Source organism: Mus caroli, unplaced genomic scaffold, assembly GCF_978045245.1.
Source record: "Mus caroli unplaced genomic scaffold, Mus_caroli_1 scaffold_11, whole genome shotgun sequence".
Classification (NCBI taxonomy): Eukaryota; Metazoa; Chordata; class Mammalia; order Rodentia; family Muridae; genus Mus; species Mus caroli.
In genome coordinates, this window is record NW_028227266.1 from 87,674,073 (window position 1) to 87,691,813 (window position 17,741).

The window sequence follows — 17,741 nt, forward strand, 5'->3', positions numbered from 1 at the left end:
AGGTGTGTACAGAAGTATCCCACTCTTGGGGTGTGTGTGTGTGTGTGTGTGTGTGTTTGTGTGTGTGTGTGTGCTGGGGATTCAAACTAGTAGTTCACAGCTAGTGTTCACAGCAAGTGTTCTTACCCATGGGGCCATCTGCACAGTCTGTAGTTTTCTGTACACAACTATTTTAAAGTGGAGGCTTGTATTACAAGAAATTATCCCTCAAAGGTAAAGAATGATACAATCTTGGAAAGTGTGACTAAAAAGAGGTAAATTGTAATAATTTGTCATATATGGTACACATTTTATAGAAGTACATGGCAAAATTGATAATCTATATGTCATTTATGTGTTTATAAACATGCAGTTTTCTGGCCTTTATAACATTTCTTCTTTGTGATGTATATATCTGCAACCTACCCACCCCGTTTTTGGAAAGTTGTTATGTGACTCTGCCACAAACTTCCATTTACATAACTTCCCTATGTAAATTATCTGTAAGCTTATATTACACTGAAAAATAAAATATTACTTCTTTACGGTGTTTCCTTCTTGGTATTTTTAACAACTGCAACAATTATTTAGATAGGGCACAACACAATGGAAATGTACTGCTATTCACTGAACTTGAAATCCTGGGTGTTTGGTAGTATCACAGTAGTCTGGGGGAAACTGTGTACAAGCAACACAATGGCAAGTAAAGCAGAGCACCCCAGGCACCATGAGCAGTGTGCACCGGTAAGTGGAAAAGCACACGAACCTCTCCTTTCCCCATCCTTACAGATATTGTCCCCACACTCTCATCTCCAAACACAGGTGTAACCTGACCATTTCTGGGATCTTTGCCACTTGATTAAGATGAGGCATTCTGGTACCTGGTTTGACTTTAACGCTCAATCATGGGTCACTGGACATATACCAGGTCACTCTTTAGAAAGATCTGCTACAATTAATTTACATCACTCTCATAGGAGAGAAAGCACTAGAGGGCAGTTCACCAAATCCTGTCTCTACAGGGGAAAACCTCCTGACTCAGGGAAGATGTGCTTCAGCTTTGCACTGGTTCATGCTATTGAATGAGAGACCAAAAACTGAATGCATTTTGAAATTCTGTGGTTGTATTTCAATCAAAGATATAGATATATGGCATTGTTTCCATGGGAAAAATAGCCTTAAACTTTTCTATAAATTGACACATGAGATAAAAAAGTTATCAACCACTATAGACAATTACAATTCCCACAGTACCTTTATCATTCTTTACATTTGTTTTAGGTGACGGAATATTACAGACTTGTGGTCCACAAACCTCTAGAGGACCCATAGCTTGCTTCTCTTCAACTCTTTTTAATAGTGCAGAAACTAGGAATACATTAAAAAGAGGAAGTTTTGTCACCTTTTGGTAGAAAACTCAAGCAAACTAACAACTACTGAGTATTTGTGCCTTTGATCTGACTGCTTGTTCCAGGTGCAGTCATCACAGTGAGATTGGTGCTTCAGGAGGATCACTGCATGTCATGTACAAGGAGTTAGGCATTGAATGGGCATCACAGGAATCCCAGATAAAGCCTAAATATAGATGGATATGAAAACACAGAAGGAAGAGCCACACGACTGAGCATGCTGTCATGAGTGTCCTGCCCAATGGGTATAACTCTAACCCTTCTTAGAGCCACAAGCACACAGCCACACCCATGCAATGCCTTCAGCCACCAACTCTTCACTACAACACAAAGACTTCCTTCTTAGGTGGTTGAGAAGGACTTCCCATGAGACTCACTAGGCTAGAACAGATCAATCTCTTTAGTGTATACTGTAGGAAAAGCACAGGCATTGCTGGAGTGCCCTGTGATGTCTGTGACATGTCAGAAGACCTCAGCTGCATAGGAGTAACTGTACCTGGAGTCAGGAATGCATTTATTCCAGAACATTGTACAACACTTGTTTACTCTTCATTCTTATCGACTACATGTCATGGGCAATGTATGGTATTGCCTTAGTGGGATGTAGAGAGGTAACAAGCTGTGAGACCCTCTGACTTTTCACCCAAGCTTACAATGATAGCTGCATTCATGCATCAGTGGCCATCTTCCCTGACAGATACAACTGAAGGTACACATGATCTACCTTTCAACCCAAAAGAAGTTGTGGGATTCCTGGATCAGTAAACAGGGCCTTGCTCCACCATCCTCACACTGTCAACTGGCTCTCAGAAACTGAGTCTGATCACTGAGGAACAGAATTGGGAGGGTACCAAAGCCTGCAGAGTCCCACTGATGACTCAGACTCCAAGTCAATGCAACCCAGTTCTCACATGAAGCTGTGCAAAGAAAAAGGGGGAGCTTCTTTTTATCTGGTCACATCTAGATATACCCTCAACTGGAAGAGACTGGAAAGACAGCTTGGTGTCATTGTAGGTGACAAATGTCCCCTCATGCAGTGTTGGGCTCCCATTGTCAGGATCTGTGGTCTGCCTAGAAGTGTGTGGGCTTTTCTACCTCTCATGCTTGTGGATGTATGTCTGTGGGTAGATGGAGAGCAATGCCCTGGCTCTGCCCTCTGAGGGAGTTATGGCAGAGTCTGGGCTCTCTGTGATTTGGACCTACTGAAGGAAGATGCTGGGAATATGTAATATAGGCATCACTAAGTCCTTGTTCCACAAAGTGTCTGTTGATCTGCATGGAGAGCCTCATCGTTCACCTCATAGAGTAACACCATAAAGAAATGAATGCACCACATGTCATGAACTTTCAATTCGTATTTTGTAGGTAAAATGTGTATCCTATTATGGTAATTCAATAGATTCTCACAAGAGATTGGAGTGGATAATCTGGATGACTATCTTGGACAAAAACAGATTTAGATGCAACCTGATATACACCATTGTAAACTAACTACAGAGATCCTAGATGGATCCAGTGAATCTACACAAATGGCTTTAGCCTAAATTTTTTTTTTTTAACTTAGGAAACTACCATTTTTAAAACCAAAATCCAAGTTGTTCTCATGAGGTAACTTAGATCATAGTGTTGCATTCACATATAAGTTTACACAAAATTGACACAATTTGTTTCTAAAATATGTCGTAAGAGACTTGGCAATACATACTGCGTCTGCGGTTTTTATTTTCCACCTGAAATTTAAAGGAGAGAAAAAGAGTATGCAGTGCAGGTCATGCCAGTTTCTTTTTTCATGGGTCTTTGAAAAGTACATCAACATGTTCTTAATGCCAATCAACATAGGTAAGTATCTTTAAGTGAAAGATTATGTATTAGTATATTCTGTGATGGTATCACAGAAGACTGGAATTTCTTAGTTGTGCCACTTCCCACTTTTCCTATTTCAAAGGCCTCATTAACTACCACTAACTGTTTGTCCTCTGCCCAGTGTTCTGAAAGTCACACTGCAACATGCTTGAGCAGCTTTAGAAGTCAGCTGTGGAATTAATCCCTTCTGTAATATGTTCTCAATTATTTATAATAATGCTTGTGGTAAGTCTTACCACTTAGCATCCCCACCTGGACATATGAAGCTTCCTCCACACTGACTTTTGTGGGACATACTGCATGTATGTCAAGGGAACCTGACATGCTTGTCAACTTCTAAATGAAATTTGTACATTTCCCAAAAGAGGAACATTTTTCTCCAAAATAAAAAGTCCCATCATACAGACTGTGACACTTGACACTGGGTGCTTTGGTGCTCTTTGTTTAGCTCAAGATCGGGACCAGGCTACTACAATCCCATTTTTCCCTTGCTTAAGCTAAGTCTCTCAGACCCAAGAAAACCCTGCTCAATATTGTTCTTAAAATGGGCCTTTGACTGAAGAATAAGATCACTAAAGTAACATTTCTCTCTTAAAGAAAGGCCTTCTTACCGACTCCATAGTCTCTGATGTATTTTTGGGGGCATCTTGTGCATGTATGTTGTCATTATTCTCCAGTATGTCTAAGAGGACAGAAAGTGACAGTCAGCTCATGGAACTGCTTACAACTTACACAGCATCCTTGCTTGCTGTGGGGAAAAGTGTGGGCAAATGCAGGTGATTAGACCTAATGAGCAAGTTGCTTGGGTTGCTGCTAGCTTGTCTTCCCTTGAAGGCACATTAAAGAAAGACCTAGAGAGATATGAGTAACAGAAATGCTACATTTCAAGTCGGGGGAACCCAAAGTAACATAATAATCCATCTTTGATTGTGTATTATGAAATTAAGTTTTCACACATATTTTGTTTGGTGGGACACTTTTGCATTTCAGAGAACAACTTGTAGATCCCTTTCTCTTCATTTGTCATATATGTTCTGGAGTTTTCAATTTCAGGTCATTGGGCATGGTGGAGGCATCCATTTTCTTGGAAAGGATGACTCTTCTTCCTAAGTGTAGCCTAGGATACTCACATTACCCTGGGCATCTCTGACCATCCATTCAGACCATGTAGAGTCAGAGACAGGGGGAGTCTACAGACTTGGGCTGTCCTTTTAGCTCTCATCTAGAACCCTTACCCCATCTCACTTCTCAGTTTTAGATCCAAGTAGTAGCCAGATCCATTTGCTTTTTGAACTAGTCTGAAACAGAATTGTTACCACATGTCTCTGTATCCACAAATTCCTCAAGATCCATGTATAAGTTGGATCTGCTATTTCTCTTGGTAAATCTGACTCTATTCCCTCTGTCCCTGCTGCCATCCCCAGACCCAGGCCAGGGATAGCAATGATAGATGCATTCTGACTTACTGAAACTAACCCAGAGCCTTCACCCAAGTGAATAAAAATAGAAAAACTAAAATTTTCCCTATTGTAAGGTGATGTTTTATGTAAGTATAGATTTCCAAAATCCCAACAGAAATAAGCAACATTATCAATAAAGTGCTAGAATACAAATTCAACTTTAAAAATCAGAAAACTTTCTCTATACCAATACAAAGCAAGCTGAAAGAGAGATCAAGGAAACATTCATATTCATGGTAGCCTCCAAAATTATATATTTGGAAGTAAATTTAAAAAGGGAAGTGAAAGATCTCTACAGCGAAAACGTTATATTCCTGAAGGAGACACTAGAAACTGGAATCCCCGTTATGCTCTTGGATTGGTAGAATTAACAATGATCATCCTACCAAAGAAATTCCAATAGTCAATGCAATGAAATTCAAAATTCATGTGACATTCTTCACAAAAATATAAAAGTCCTAAAATCTCATGTGGAAGCACAAAAAGATCCAGAGTAGCCAAAGCAATCCTGTGCAAGTGACCATGTTGGAGCGATTAACATCCCTGATATTATGCTATATTGCAGTTTTAGTAACAAAGATAGCATAGTCATGGCACAAAATATATATGTATATCAATAACACAGACAACTCATGCACACAATTAAAACTTTTCATACTTGGTCATTATTCTAACTAAACATATCCAGCATCTACAACTAATGGTGAGGGGAAAGCAGAGGAAGTGGGGAAAGCATATGTTCAGTCATGAAATTAGAGCTTTGTCTATTACTCTGCCCCAAATCAACTCTAAATGGATCAAAGGACTAAAAGTGAAAGCTTAAAAGCTGAAACAGTCAAACAAACACAGAGGCAGCCCCCAAAGGCTTTCTGAATACGACTTCATTTACTCAGTAATTAAGGCCGGAATGGACAAATATAACTTATAAAACAACAAAAAGGGCTGTTTAACAACAACAAAAATCAACCCTGAAGATGAAAATAGAAGAGAAAGTCTTTGCCTGCTGCATCTCTGATACAGCATTCATATCCAGAATATCCAAAAAACTATAAAAAGAAAGTGCTTAGTATAAAAATGATCTAATGAAAAGATATGACAAAGATGATAAGGCTATGAAATCTCAACCGTATAGTTGCTTAAACAGGACCAGCATCAAGACCAACTCTATTGATATGCCACAGTATAGCAAGAGCTACAGGTAATCAGTGTTTAGAGAGAATCAGTTTTCTCCAGGAATGGGCCCCTCACAGATTATCTAATTCCAAACTAACAGCACTAAACACACACACACACACACACACATACATCTAAGAGTAACATTAAATGGATTTATCCTTATGTAACAACAGTTATAATAGAAGAGGTAATATATTTGAAGGGAGAATATGGGATGAGTTGGACTGGAGAGAAGGAGGAATAGAATGATGTAAAGTGGACCCAGCATACTCAGCACCAGTGTGTTCTTCTACTTTGTCCCTTTTGTACTTTCTTACCTGGACTACAGCTCTGAATGCATCCCTGGAGACCTGCAGCCACCTGGACAACCAGGCAAAATCCTCGTGCATGAATTCCCTGACCCCTGGGTTCCCCAGCAAGCTCATCAGCCATAAGGTCTGCCCCATCCGCTCTGTGCTCCATAGACCTATTCATATCCCTACCTGCAATCTCCGAGGCTTGTAGCCATCAGGAACCATAAGTTCTGACTGTATCCCTACAGGCCCGCTGTCACTCAGACAGTCAGAGGCTTGATGCCATCAGAGATGACCAGCTCTGTCAATGTCCTAGGAGGCCTAGTGCCATCTCGGCCAACCAGCTCTATCTGCTACCCCAGAAGCCTACTGGCGTCAGGGTCTATTAGGCCTAACAAAACAAAGGATAACAAAACTAAAGGTCAGCTTAAGAACAACAACAACAACAACAGAAATAAACATAAAACAAACACGAACCAACAGCAACCAAAAAACCAAAAAACATGCTGGAGAGATGGCTCAGCGGTGAAGAGTACTGACTGCTCTTCTGAAGGTCCTTTGTTCAAATACCAGCAACCACATGGTGGCTCACAACCATGAACAATAAGATCTGACACCCTCTTCTGCAGTGTCTGAAGACAGTTGCAGTGTACCTACAAATAACAAATAAATAAATTTTAAACAAAACAAAACAAAAAGAAACAAAACACAACAAAACAAAACAGGGCAATATGGCACCACAAAAACCCAGCAATGCTACTAAGTAAGCTATGAATATCCTAACACACTTGTAACACAAGAAAAATCTAATCCAATGAAGATGGTAGAGGCAGAGAAAGTGGGGAGAAGCCTCGAAGATATTGGCACAGGGGAAAAATTCCTGAATAGAACAGCAAAGGCTTGTGCTGTAAGATCGAGAATTGATAAATGGGACCTCATGAAACTGCAAAGGTTCTGTAAGGCAAAAGACACCGTCAATAAGACAAAAAGGCCACCAACAGATTGGGAAAGGATCTTTACCTATCCTAAATCAGACAGAGGACTAATATCCAATATCTATAAAGAACTCAAGAAGGTGGACTCCAGAAAATCAAATAACCCCATTAAAAAATGGGGCTCAGAGGTAAACAAAGAATTCTCACCTGAGGAATACCGAATGGCAGAGAAGCACCTGAAAAAATGTTCAACATCCTTAATCATCAGGGAAATGCAAATCAAAACAACCCTGAGATTCCACCTCACACCAGTCAGAATGGCTAAGATGAAAAATTCAGGTGACAGCAGATGCTGGCGAGGATGTGGAGAAAGAGGAACACTCCTCCACTGTTGGTGGGATTGCAAGCTTGTACAACCACTCTGGAAATCAGTCTGGCGGTTTCTCAGAAAATTGGACATGGTACTACCGGAGGATCCCGCAATACCTCTCCTGGGCATATATCCAGAAGATGTTCCAACTAGTAAGAAAGAAACATGCTCCACTATGTTCATAGCAGCCTTATTTATAATAGCCAGAAGCTGGAAAGAACCCAGATGCCCCTCAACAGAGGAATGGATACACAAAAAGGGGTACATTTACACAATGGAGTACTACTCAGCTATTAAAAAGAATGAATTTATGAAATTCCTAGGCAAATGGTTGGACCTGGAGGGCATTATCCTGAGTGAGGTAACCCAATCACAAAAGAACTCAAATGATATGTACTCACTGATAAATGGATATTAGCCCAGAAACTTAGAATACCCAAGATATAAGTTACAATTTGCAAAACACATGAAACTCAAGAAGAACGAAGACCAAGTATGGACACTTTGCCCCTTCTTAGAATTGGGAACAAAACACCCATGGAAGGAGTTACAGAGACAAAGTTTGGAGCTGAGACAAAAGGATGGACCATCTAGAGACTGCCATATCCAGGGATCCATCCCATAATCAGCCTCCAAACGCTGACACCATTGCATACACTAGAAGATTGTGCTGATAGGACCCTGATATAGCAGTCTCTAGTGAGACTATGCCGGGGACTAGCAAACACATAAGTGGAAGCTCACAGTCAGCTATTGGATGGATCACAGGGCCCCCAATGGAGGAGCTAGAGTTCAAGGCCAGCCTGGTCTACAAAGTGAGTTCCAGGACAGCCAGGGCTATACTGAGAAACCCTGTCTCAAACAAACAAACAAACAAACAAACAAAAACAAAACCAAACAAACAAAAAGAAATAAAAAAAGAAAAAAATCAATTTAAAATTTTATTTATTTATTTTATTGGTTATTTCATTAATTTACCCTTACCCCAGCTTCTATGGGGGAACTCCCCTATCTATCCACACACTCCTGCCTCAGCAGCCTAGCATTCCCCTATGCTGGGGCATCAAGCCTCCATAGGACCAAAGGCCTCCTCTCACATTGATGCCAGATAAGGCAACCCTCTGCTACATGTGCAGCTGGAGACATGGGTCCCTCCATGTGTACTCTTTGGTTGGTGGTTTAGTCCCTGGGAGATTTGGGGGGTCTGGTTGGCTAATATTGTTGTTCTGCCTATAGAGTTGCAAACCACTTCAGCTCCTTCAGTTTGTCCCCTAACTCCTCCACTGGGGTCTCTGTGGTCAGTCTGTTGGTTGGCTGCATGCATCAACATCTGTATTGGTCAGGCTCTGGAAGAGCCTCTCAGGAGACAGCTATATCATGCTCCAGTAAAGCACAATATTTCATCACACATTTTACATTTTATGGAAGTACACTGAAAAATGGGTGATCTACCTGTGTTCTGAGTGCTTATGAATATAGAGTATTCTGTAATTATGACATTTCTGATTTGTAAAGTATATTTGAAAGCCTTTTAAATGATACAATTCAAAATATGAACAGAAGCATTTTTGCAAGGACATGTGACTTTTCCTAGATAAAGCTCAAAGGTAGACAAATCTTAGAGGGTTCTGCCTTTCTATGCAAGATGAAGTCACATACAAAAAGTGTGTACATGGAAGGCTCCACAGGGTCAAGTTAGGAGCAGACATTGCACTAATTGGTGTCAAAGGCTCAGGTGTTTCAAAGGGGTCCAAATAGATGACCACAGATCCGTGACTTATCTTTGTTACTCTCCATAGTTTGGGGAATCGTTTTTCAGGCTTCTTTGACATTTTTGTTTATTTAGATGTTCTCTTATTGTGTTTTCTATCACACTGTTTATAAAACATCTAACTGATTTTAGACTCAATTCCTCCCTCTTGTTTCTCATATTCGAGTGCCTCAGGTGTTCCACAGCAGCCTTTCACTTCTGTCTACCAGGAAATGCAATGAGTCAAGTGACCTATTAAGATTCAACCATCTTTCTGGGCATGTACTCTCCAAGATGTTTTCTGTTCTGTCCTCTTCCCTTTTGGTAGTTTTCTGACTCTGATGAAATTATTAAGGAAGAGAAAAATGTGGAAAAAAAGACCAGGCACAGGGAAACTCAACATGGTGACTCCTTTGAGCCACATTTCATTGTTACCAGGTAGAAACAATATCCATACTTTGATACGTTTCTAAGGACAGGGTCTAGAGACAACGTGGCACCCAGAGGAAGGGACTAGAGAAAGGAGATGGATGATTATGGGGTAGATGCTAGGGACACTTTGCTCAGAAATAAGAGCTCTCAAGTTTATTGTGAGGAGACACAATGCATTAACACCAGAGAGACTGCCTATAAAGAGGAGCTACGCCTAGTTGTACAATGATGGAATGCAGAAAAATCAGACACACTTGTGAAGACAAAGGCCTTGAACCTAGTGAAGAGGGAAGACACTGGAAAAAACCACACTCCTCAAGTTATAAATTCATGTCCCTTCAAAGGGAAGCAGGCCAGATGATCACATGAGAAGACCACAAATATGACCAACACAGAGGACAGATGCAGCCTATAGTAAGATGGGTTCCAGAGGAGGTGAACCCCATTGCTCATGGAATATGGACAGTTCTTTAAGGGAATTCCTTAAGCTATCCTCTGCATCTAGGAGCCTGAACCAAATATTCATTTAAAAAGAGTCAATGCTGGGGCCAGAGAGCAGGTCTCTCCTCACTTGATAGATTAGAGACTCAGATATGTTGAATACTTCAATCATCTCAAATGGCAGTCCAGGTTGAGGAGCATATGTTGGAAATGAGCACATCTTAACACTAGGCCTTTACTTAACAGGACATTGCAGATATAGTACTTCTGTCCGTGTAAACAGCCATTTTGGTACCACATGAAGCAAGAGTTAGCAGTGAACAGAAGATCATATATGGGCTGCTATAAGTCCTGAAGGATGACAGGAAGGGGCACTGGGTCTACACTGCCAGATTATTACCTATAGAATTCTGTGAGTGCAGGTAAAAAACATTGTCCCCCATCAGATAGACTGCCTCTATCCAGGTTATATACACACAATATATCACGGACATTGTCGTGGTTAATCTCAGCTCTCAAATAGATGATATTCGGATACTGGACATGAAAGTGTTAGATTATAGCATTTAGTCTAGCTGAGGTGGGAAGCCAAATAAACTGTGTGACATTATTACTTAGGAAAGAATCAAGACTATATAAAAGGAAGAATGTGTGCTGAAAACAGGCATTCATTATTTTGGGTTTTTTGTTTCTTTCTCTTGGACTGGGTTGTACTGTGTCTCTGTCATAAATATCAGTTTCTGGGTATAGCTTTACTCTGTTTATGGTCTATAAGATTAAATTTCATTGAAAAACAAAGCCATTCCTCTTTAGGTTGTTTTATATACAGTATCTTGCTACAACTGGGAAAAATAGGTGAGGCAGACATTAAAGTGTAGCTACTGTAAGCAAAAGCTTGGACGTTAGGCAGTGACACTGGCTGAAAAGAGCAAGTGTCTTGGGAAAAACCATATTCAAATAACAAAATGCACTTCCTGACCTCAAAAGCAGCCATTTCCCTTCCCTTTACTGATATCTTTCCCACATTCTTACTCTCTTCGAGTCCAATGTGTAACATGACCATTCCTAGGATCCTAGCCACTCAGATCACACCAGAAATTCTGGTACTTCACTTGAAATCTACCCTCAATCATGAGATATTCAAGAATTACTACATCAAGGAACTGAGAGAGAAAGTATGAGAGGGTGATTCACCCATTCCTGTCTATACCACGGGACGCCCCAATGACTCACATAAGGTAAGCCTCAGCTTCAGACTGGTTCATGCCATTGAATTAGAGTGCGAGGTGACATTAAATGCATTTAAAATTCTGGGGTTATATTTACACTTAATATTTTATATATATTTATATACACACATATTATGATACATATATAAATGAACATTATTCATTTGTGTATATATTCATGTGTAAATATAGTATTAACTTATCTATAGATTTACATGTTAAACAAAATAATTTTTAGCTACTAAATATATTTGGACAAAATTATAAAATTCCCACAGTACCTTTTGCTTTTATTTCAGTTGTTCTTGTAGATGTAGCCTTAGAGACTGAAGGTCTCTGCGTGTCCTGAGGGACTACAGTTGTCTTATGACAAATTCCTCTTAAGATAGAAAAAACTGAGAATGCAGTTATAATAGGGAATCATGTCAGCTTCTTGGCAGAAAACTCAAGCAAACTAACAACAACTGAGTATTTGTGCCTTTGATCTGACTGCTTGCTCCAGGTGCAGTCATCAGAGTGAGACTGGTGCTTCAGGAGGATAACTGCATGTCATGTACAAGGAGTTAGGCATTGAATGGGCATCACAGAAATCCAAGATAAAGCCTAAATTTAGATGGATATGAAAACACAGAAGGAAGAGCCACACGACTGAGCATGCTGTGTGAGTGTGCTATCCAATGGGCATCACTCTAACCCTTCTTAGAGCCACAAGCACACAGTGACACCATGCATTGCCTTCAGCCACCAACTCTTCACTACAACACAAAGACTTCCTTCTTAGTTGGTTGAGAAGGACTTCCCATGAGACTCACTAGGCTAGAACAGATCAATCTCTTTAGTGTATACTGTAGGAAAAGCACAGGCATTGCTGGAGTGCCCTGTGATGTCTGTGACACGCCAGAAGACCTCAGCTGCATAGGAGTAACTGTACCTGGAGTCAGGAATGCATTTATTCCAGAACATTGTACAACACTTGTTTACTCTTTACTATTATCGACTACATCTCATGGGCAATGTATGGTATTGCCTTAGTGGGATGTAGAGAGGTAACAAGCTATGAGACTCTCTGACTTTTCACCGAAGCTTACAATGATAGCTGCATTCATGCATCAGTGACCATCTTCTCTGACAGATACAACTGAAGGTACACATGTTGTACCTTTCTACCCAAAAGACGTTGTGGGATTCCTGGATCAGTAAACAGGGCCTTCCTCCACCATCCTCACACTGTCAACTAGCTCTCAGAAACTGAGTTTGGTCACTGAGGAACAGAATTGGGAGGGTACCAAAGCCTGCAGAGTCCTACTGATGACTCAGACTCCAAGTCAGTGCAACCCAGTTCTCACATGAAGCTGTGCAAAAAAAAAAGAGAGCATCTTTTTATCTGGTCACACCTAGATAAACCCTCAACTGGAAGAGACTGGAAAGGCAGCTTGGTGTCAATGTAGCTGACAAATGTCCCCTCATGCAGTGTTGGGCTCCAATTGTCAGAATCTGTGGTCTGCCTAGAAGTGTGTGAGCTTTTCTACCTCTCATGATTCTGGATGTATGTCTGCAGGCCATTGGACAGCAATGCCCTGGCTCTGCCCACTGAGGTAGTCATGGCAGAGTCTGGGCTCTCTGTGATTTGGACCTACTGAAGGAAGATGCTGGGAATATGTAATATAGGCATCACTAAGTCCTTGTTCCACAAAGTGTCTGTTGATCTGCATGGAGAGCCTCCTCGTTCACCTCACAGAGTAACACCATAAAGAAATGAATGCACCACATGTCATGAACTTTCAACTCATATTTTTAGGTTAAACTATATACTCTAACTTGTTACTTCAATACTTTGTCAATGGAGATTGAACAGTGTAATTACGGTACTTATCTTGAGGGAAAACAGATTTAGACACTGCCTGGTATATCACATCTTAAACAACTTAGAGTTATCATACTTAAATCCAGTTATGGTAGACATACACCTCCAGTTTTTCTTTTAAGGTAATACTTAAGAAAAAAATGAACACTAACAAATAAACAAAACAAACAAAGAAATCAAACAAACAATTGAATACAAGTTCTTCCTAGTAGGTGAGCTAGAGCACCACTATACACTTGACAAAAGGATATCCGGTCTTTATGCAATTCCTTTCTAAAATGTATCTTAAGAAATTCTATAGTACATACTGTGTCTACGTTTTTTAGTCTCCACCTGAAATTTAAAGGAAACAGTATGAGGCAAAGGCCATGCTGAATTCTATTTGCATGGGTCTTTGGAATGCATGTCAACATGGTACGATGTCAAGGAAAATGGGCAAAAGTCCTATATATTAGTACGTTTTATGATGGTGTCACAGAACAGCTGGGGCTTATAGTTTGTGGCACTTCCCACCACTTTTGTTGGTTTGAAGGCCAGAGTAAACAACCTGTTTGGTCTCTTCTGAGTATTTCCTAAGGCACACTGCAGCATGCATAAGCACCTTTATAATCTGATTGTGAGATTAACCCTTTCTACACCAGAGCCTGCCTCAATGGTTTACACCAATACTCATGTCTTAGCACTCAACACCCATACACTGGAAACTTCCCTCACAGTGATATCTGAGGAACACACAGAGACTTCATTCAAATTATAGGAACCAGAAGCAGTTGTCAACTTCTGAGTTAAAATTGTACATTGATGTAAAGAGGAACTTTTATCTCCAGGAGAAATGGCTCCCTCATATAAACTGTGCTAAAAGGCACTGCAGGCTTCTATGTTCAGTTGTATTAGGAATAAGCTGGTACAATTCCATTTCCTGTTCTTCCTAAGCAAACCCTTTAATACCCATGATACACATTTCTTTTGTTAATCAACATAATTATAACATACGGGGATAGTGAAAGCCTTCTATATTAGATGGGGAAAAGGTCATCTTACCTTCACCATTCCTACTGGTGTCTCTTCCTGTCCCCATGCTGAAGGTACAGTTTCAGCTTTTCCAGGTAACACTGAAAGGAGAGGAAGTAACTGTCAATTTGTGGTTCTGTTTTTAATTACCCTAAGAGACTTTGCTTGATGTGTATAGATGTCTATGAGGCTGGTATGTGTGGCTCAGTCGAATTATTAGGCAGAGGTTGCTTGCTGCTCATTTCAGAACTGTGAATTATATTGTTGAAAACAAAGTGTTGCAAAGAGAAGCACGGAGGACCAATGAGGAGCAGAGCATTTGGATTTCTTGACAACAAAATCTGATTCAATGAGGAAGAAGGATCTCATTGTGTAAAGAATAAAGAAATCTTTCAAGTGCATTTTACTGGTTAAAGGAACCATGGTTGTGCCTCTGTGCACATGGTGTTTAGAGGAGATCTTCAGGGTCTGGTGTCTCTGTCCACCATGTGAGTTCTGAGGACTAACTGCAGGTAGGCCGTCAGGCTTTGCTGAAGATGCCATTCCACACTAATTCAACCCATCTTTTTCTAATATAATGAGCTTTATGATTAAGCCTCAGAATACTGTCACTTCCTGTTTTGAAGCAGGGAACAACTGACACTGTTTCTTGTGGCATGTTTATACTCTACATATGCTGATTTGGAATTTATAATTGAATATGGAGCCTTTCCTCTATGCTAATGTAGTCATTGTGCTTTGGAAATTTTATTAAAATGAGCATTTCTAAAATTATTTTTGCCTATATTATGTGTGCATTACCCCCTAAAGATGATCATTTCATGTAATTTTTATACTGTGCTGAGTATTGTCAGTCTTTTATAGGGATTTTAAGGCACATGGAGAAGATGTATGGGTTACAGCCCTATTGGACACAGTGTAATATAAGTTCTTGCTTAGTTTCAGATATTGGTGAACAGGAGGGTCTGGGAAAAATTCTGACCAAATACTCAAGCAACAGCACATAATAATACAACTCTGTAAGCTCTATATAAAGAAGGAAAGGAAGGAGGCATGGCATCACTTTCTTAAATTCACACTGTCAGAATTTATCCAATGTATAATGAGAGAGAACAAATCATAAATTCCAAAATCTTAAGTCCAATATTGAGTTAGCAGAACAAGCTGGGAGACAATAAATTTGAGTATAGCTGACAACAATGATATAATCAAGTATTAAGTACCAACATGTATGGAATTACCACACATAAAAAAGCGAAATGAACTTCATGTCTCAAATTCAGGGGTATCACTGGACAGGGTTCACAATAAGAAAATATGTCCTTATATTTGGGGGAGGGGCGTTTTGAGACAGGTTTTCTCTGTATAGCCTTGGCACTTTGTGTTGCAACTCACTCTTATAGAGTCAGCTTGCCTCAGACTCAGAGATCCAGTCCTGCCTCCTGAGTGCTGAGATTCAAGGTGTATGTACCCTCACTGCTCAGCTTGAGAACATAATCTTTTCAATAGGCATAGTGCACTCACATCATCACACAGTGTGCTGCTTCACAAAGACACATGATTTCAAGAATACAGTACATGTGTACTGTCCCTGCACCTCCCACTTCCTTCTCACATCCCACTTCTCATTTGTCGTCCTTATTGACCAAGGAAACCTTTACTTTGTTCATATACACACGTAACTTTATTTTTACATAAAAACCCTAGACCTTCAAATGAAACAAAAGGACCTTGTCCTTGTCTTTATCAATGTAAGACATTTAATATGACAATTATATGCACTTACATCTATTTCCTGAAAATGACATAATCCTATATTCCTGAATGGTTTACATGGTGTCTGAATTTAAGGTGTCTATTGCTGTGACCAAGCACTATGATCATAAACAACTTGTGGACGGAAGAGGTTATCTCAGGATACAACTCTCTCTTTACACTCAGTTCCTGAGGTAAGTCAGGATAGGAAGTAAACAGAGTAAGACCCTGGAACCAGGAGCAGACGCAAAGATCATGGAGTGCTGTTTACTGGCTTGCTCACCATAGCTCACTCAGCCTGCTTCTTCTAGCACCCAGAACCACCAACTTAGATTTGGCACTGCCCACAGTGAGCTGGGTCCTCACACATCAATCATCCATGAAGTAAATGCACCATGGGCTTGCCTACAAGTTAATCTGGTGTAACTGATTTCTGAATGAAAGTTTCCTCTTCCCAAATCACTCTGGTTGTGACAACTTAAAAACAAAACAAAACTATCCAGAATACTTAGCTTTAGAGGGAAGGGGATTCCCCTCACCCCATTGTAACTTTTGAAATTATAATATAGTTACAACATTTTTCTCTTCTCTTTTGGAACAGATATTTAAATTAAGCAAAATATCAGTAACCTGAAAATTCAAGATGCTAGGAATGCAACCTTTAATGAAATAAACATTTTACATAGAATATTTGATGTCTTAAAAATCTTTTCTGTGAATACTTCTGCAAATACTAGGCTTTTTGTTGTCTGGCAGCTTGATTTATCAAGTGAAGGGTTAAATCTAGTAACTGAAACAAAACATATATTATAAGCAGGGAACTATATGAGAAAGCCACAATTGATTACAACTTTTGGGGTTAGAATCCCAAGGATGTTACAATATGTTTGAAATTCTTGACCTTATTACAACAGAAATGAACATTGGTTATGAGATTGTTATGATTGTATATAATGAACTTAACATATACTTGTCATGTGTGTGTGTGTGTGTGTGTGTGTATGTGCCTGTCAAGTGGAACAATAAGACATGAAGGTTAAAAGAGTGCATGGAATAACGTGACCTATCAATCCCCTTTCTTTAAAACAGGCTCTCTCACAGCGTCTGGAGCTAGGCTGACAGGCAGCAAACATCAGAAATGCCTTTGCCAAGTCCCCCAGCAGTGTAGGATTACAAATATGAATAGCTCTGACCAGCTTTTTTATGTGTGTGAGGAGATTCCAACTGAGCTCTCCTGCTTTCCCAGCAATTGCTCTTCCCCACAGAGCCCTTAACTTACCCTGAAGCTAATCTTATAAAGCTATTAGAAAGGGTGTGCTGATTTTGTTTGCAAATCTTTTAAATGGAATCACTATATATGGCTTGTAAATATGTAAATGATAGTTTAATATTTTGATGATACTATATATAAATTTTGTGGAAATAAAATGTAAGATATAAATTACAATTTATATATGCACATTTATCTTCAGTTTATATTGTTCCTAGGCCGTGCAGTACACATATAAGCTTTGTAGAGTTGACAAAAATTTCAAAAGAAAGTCCAAATATAACACATTTAAATGGGGATTTTTCCCCCAGAAGGCCAATGTGAAGAACATATACTTTAATTTGACTTCATTTATAGCAGGCTAGAAGGATGGATATATCTAACTGGGATTTCTGTCATCCTATGGAAAACAGGGGTTTTGTACATGAGATGCTGCCTTGACCACAGTTACTGGTGGAGACAGAGTGAAGCACTGAAACAAGTTTGGTACCAGATACTGCTCCA

The 17,741-nt window shown here is 39.8% G+C and overlaps 1 protein-coding gene across 1 annotated transcript in view; it reads right to left on the reverse strand.

Annotated features, from left to right (window-relative positions):
* LOC147002096 (uncharacterized) overlaps positions 1 to 17,741 on the reverse strand; it is a 73,381-nt gene that overhangs the window by 14,895 nt on the left and 40,745 nt on the right. The window contains exons 11-16 of the mRNA XM_085827848.1: positions 14,243 to 14,313; positions 13,510 to 13,534; positions 11,619 to 11,732; positions 3,863 to 3,933; positions 3,094 to 3,118; positions 1,234 to 1,347 (exon numbers count right to left, since the gene is read on the reverse strand). Coding sequence (XP_085683974.1) covers positions 1,234 to 1,347; positions 3,094 to 3,118; positions 3,863 to 3,933; positions 11,619 to 11,732; positions 13,510 to 13,534; positions 14,243 to 14,313 — 420 coding nt within the window. The remainder of the gene's footprint in view (positions 1 to 1,233; positions 1,348 to 3,093; positions 3,119 to 3,862; positions 3,934 to 11,618; positions 11,733 to 13,509; positions 13,535 to 14,242; positions 14,314 to 17,741) is intronic.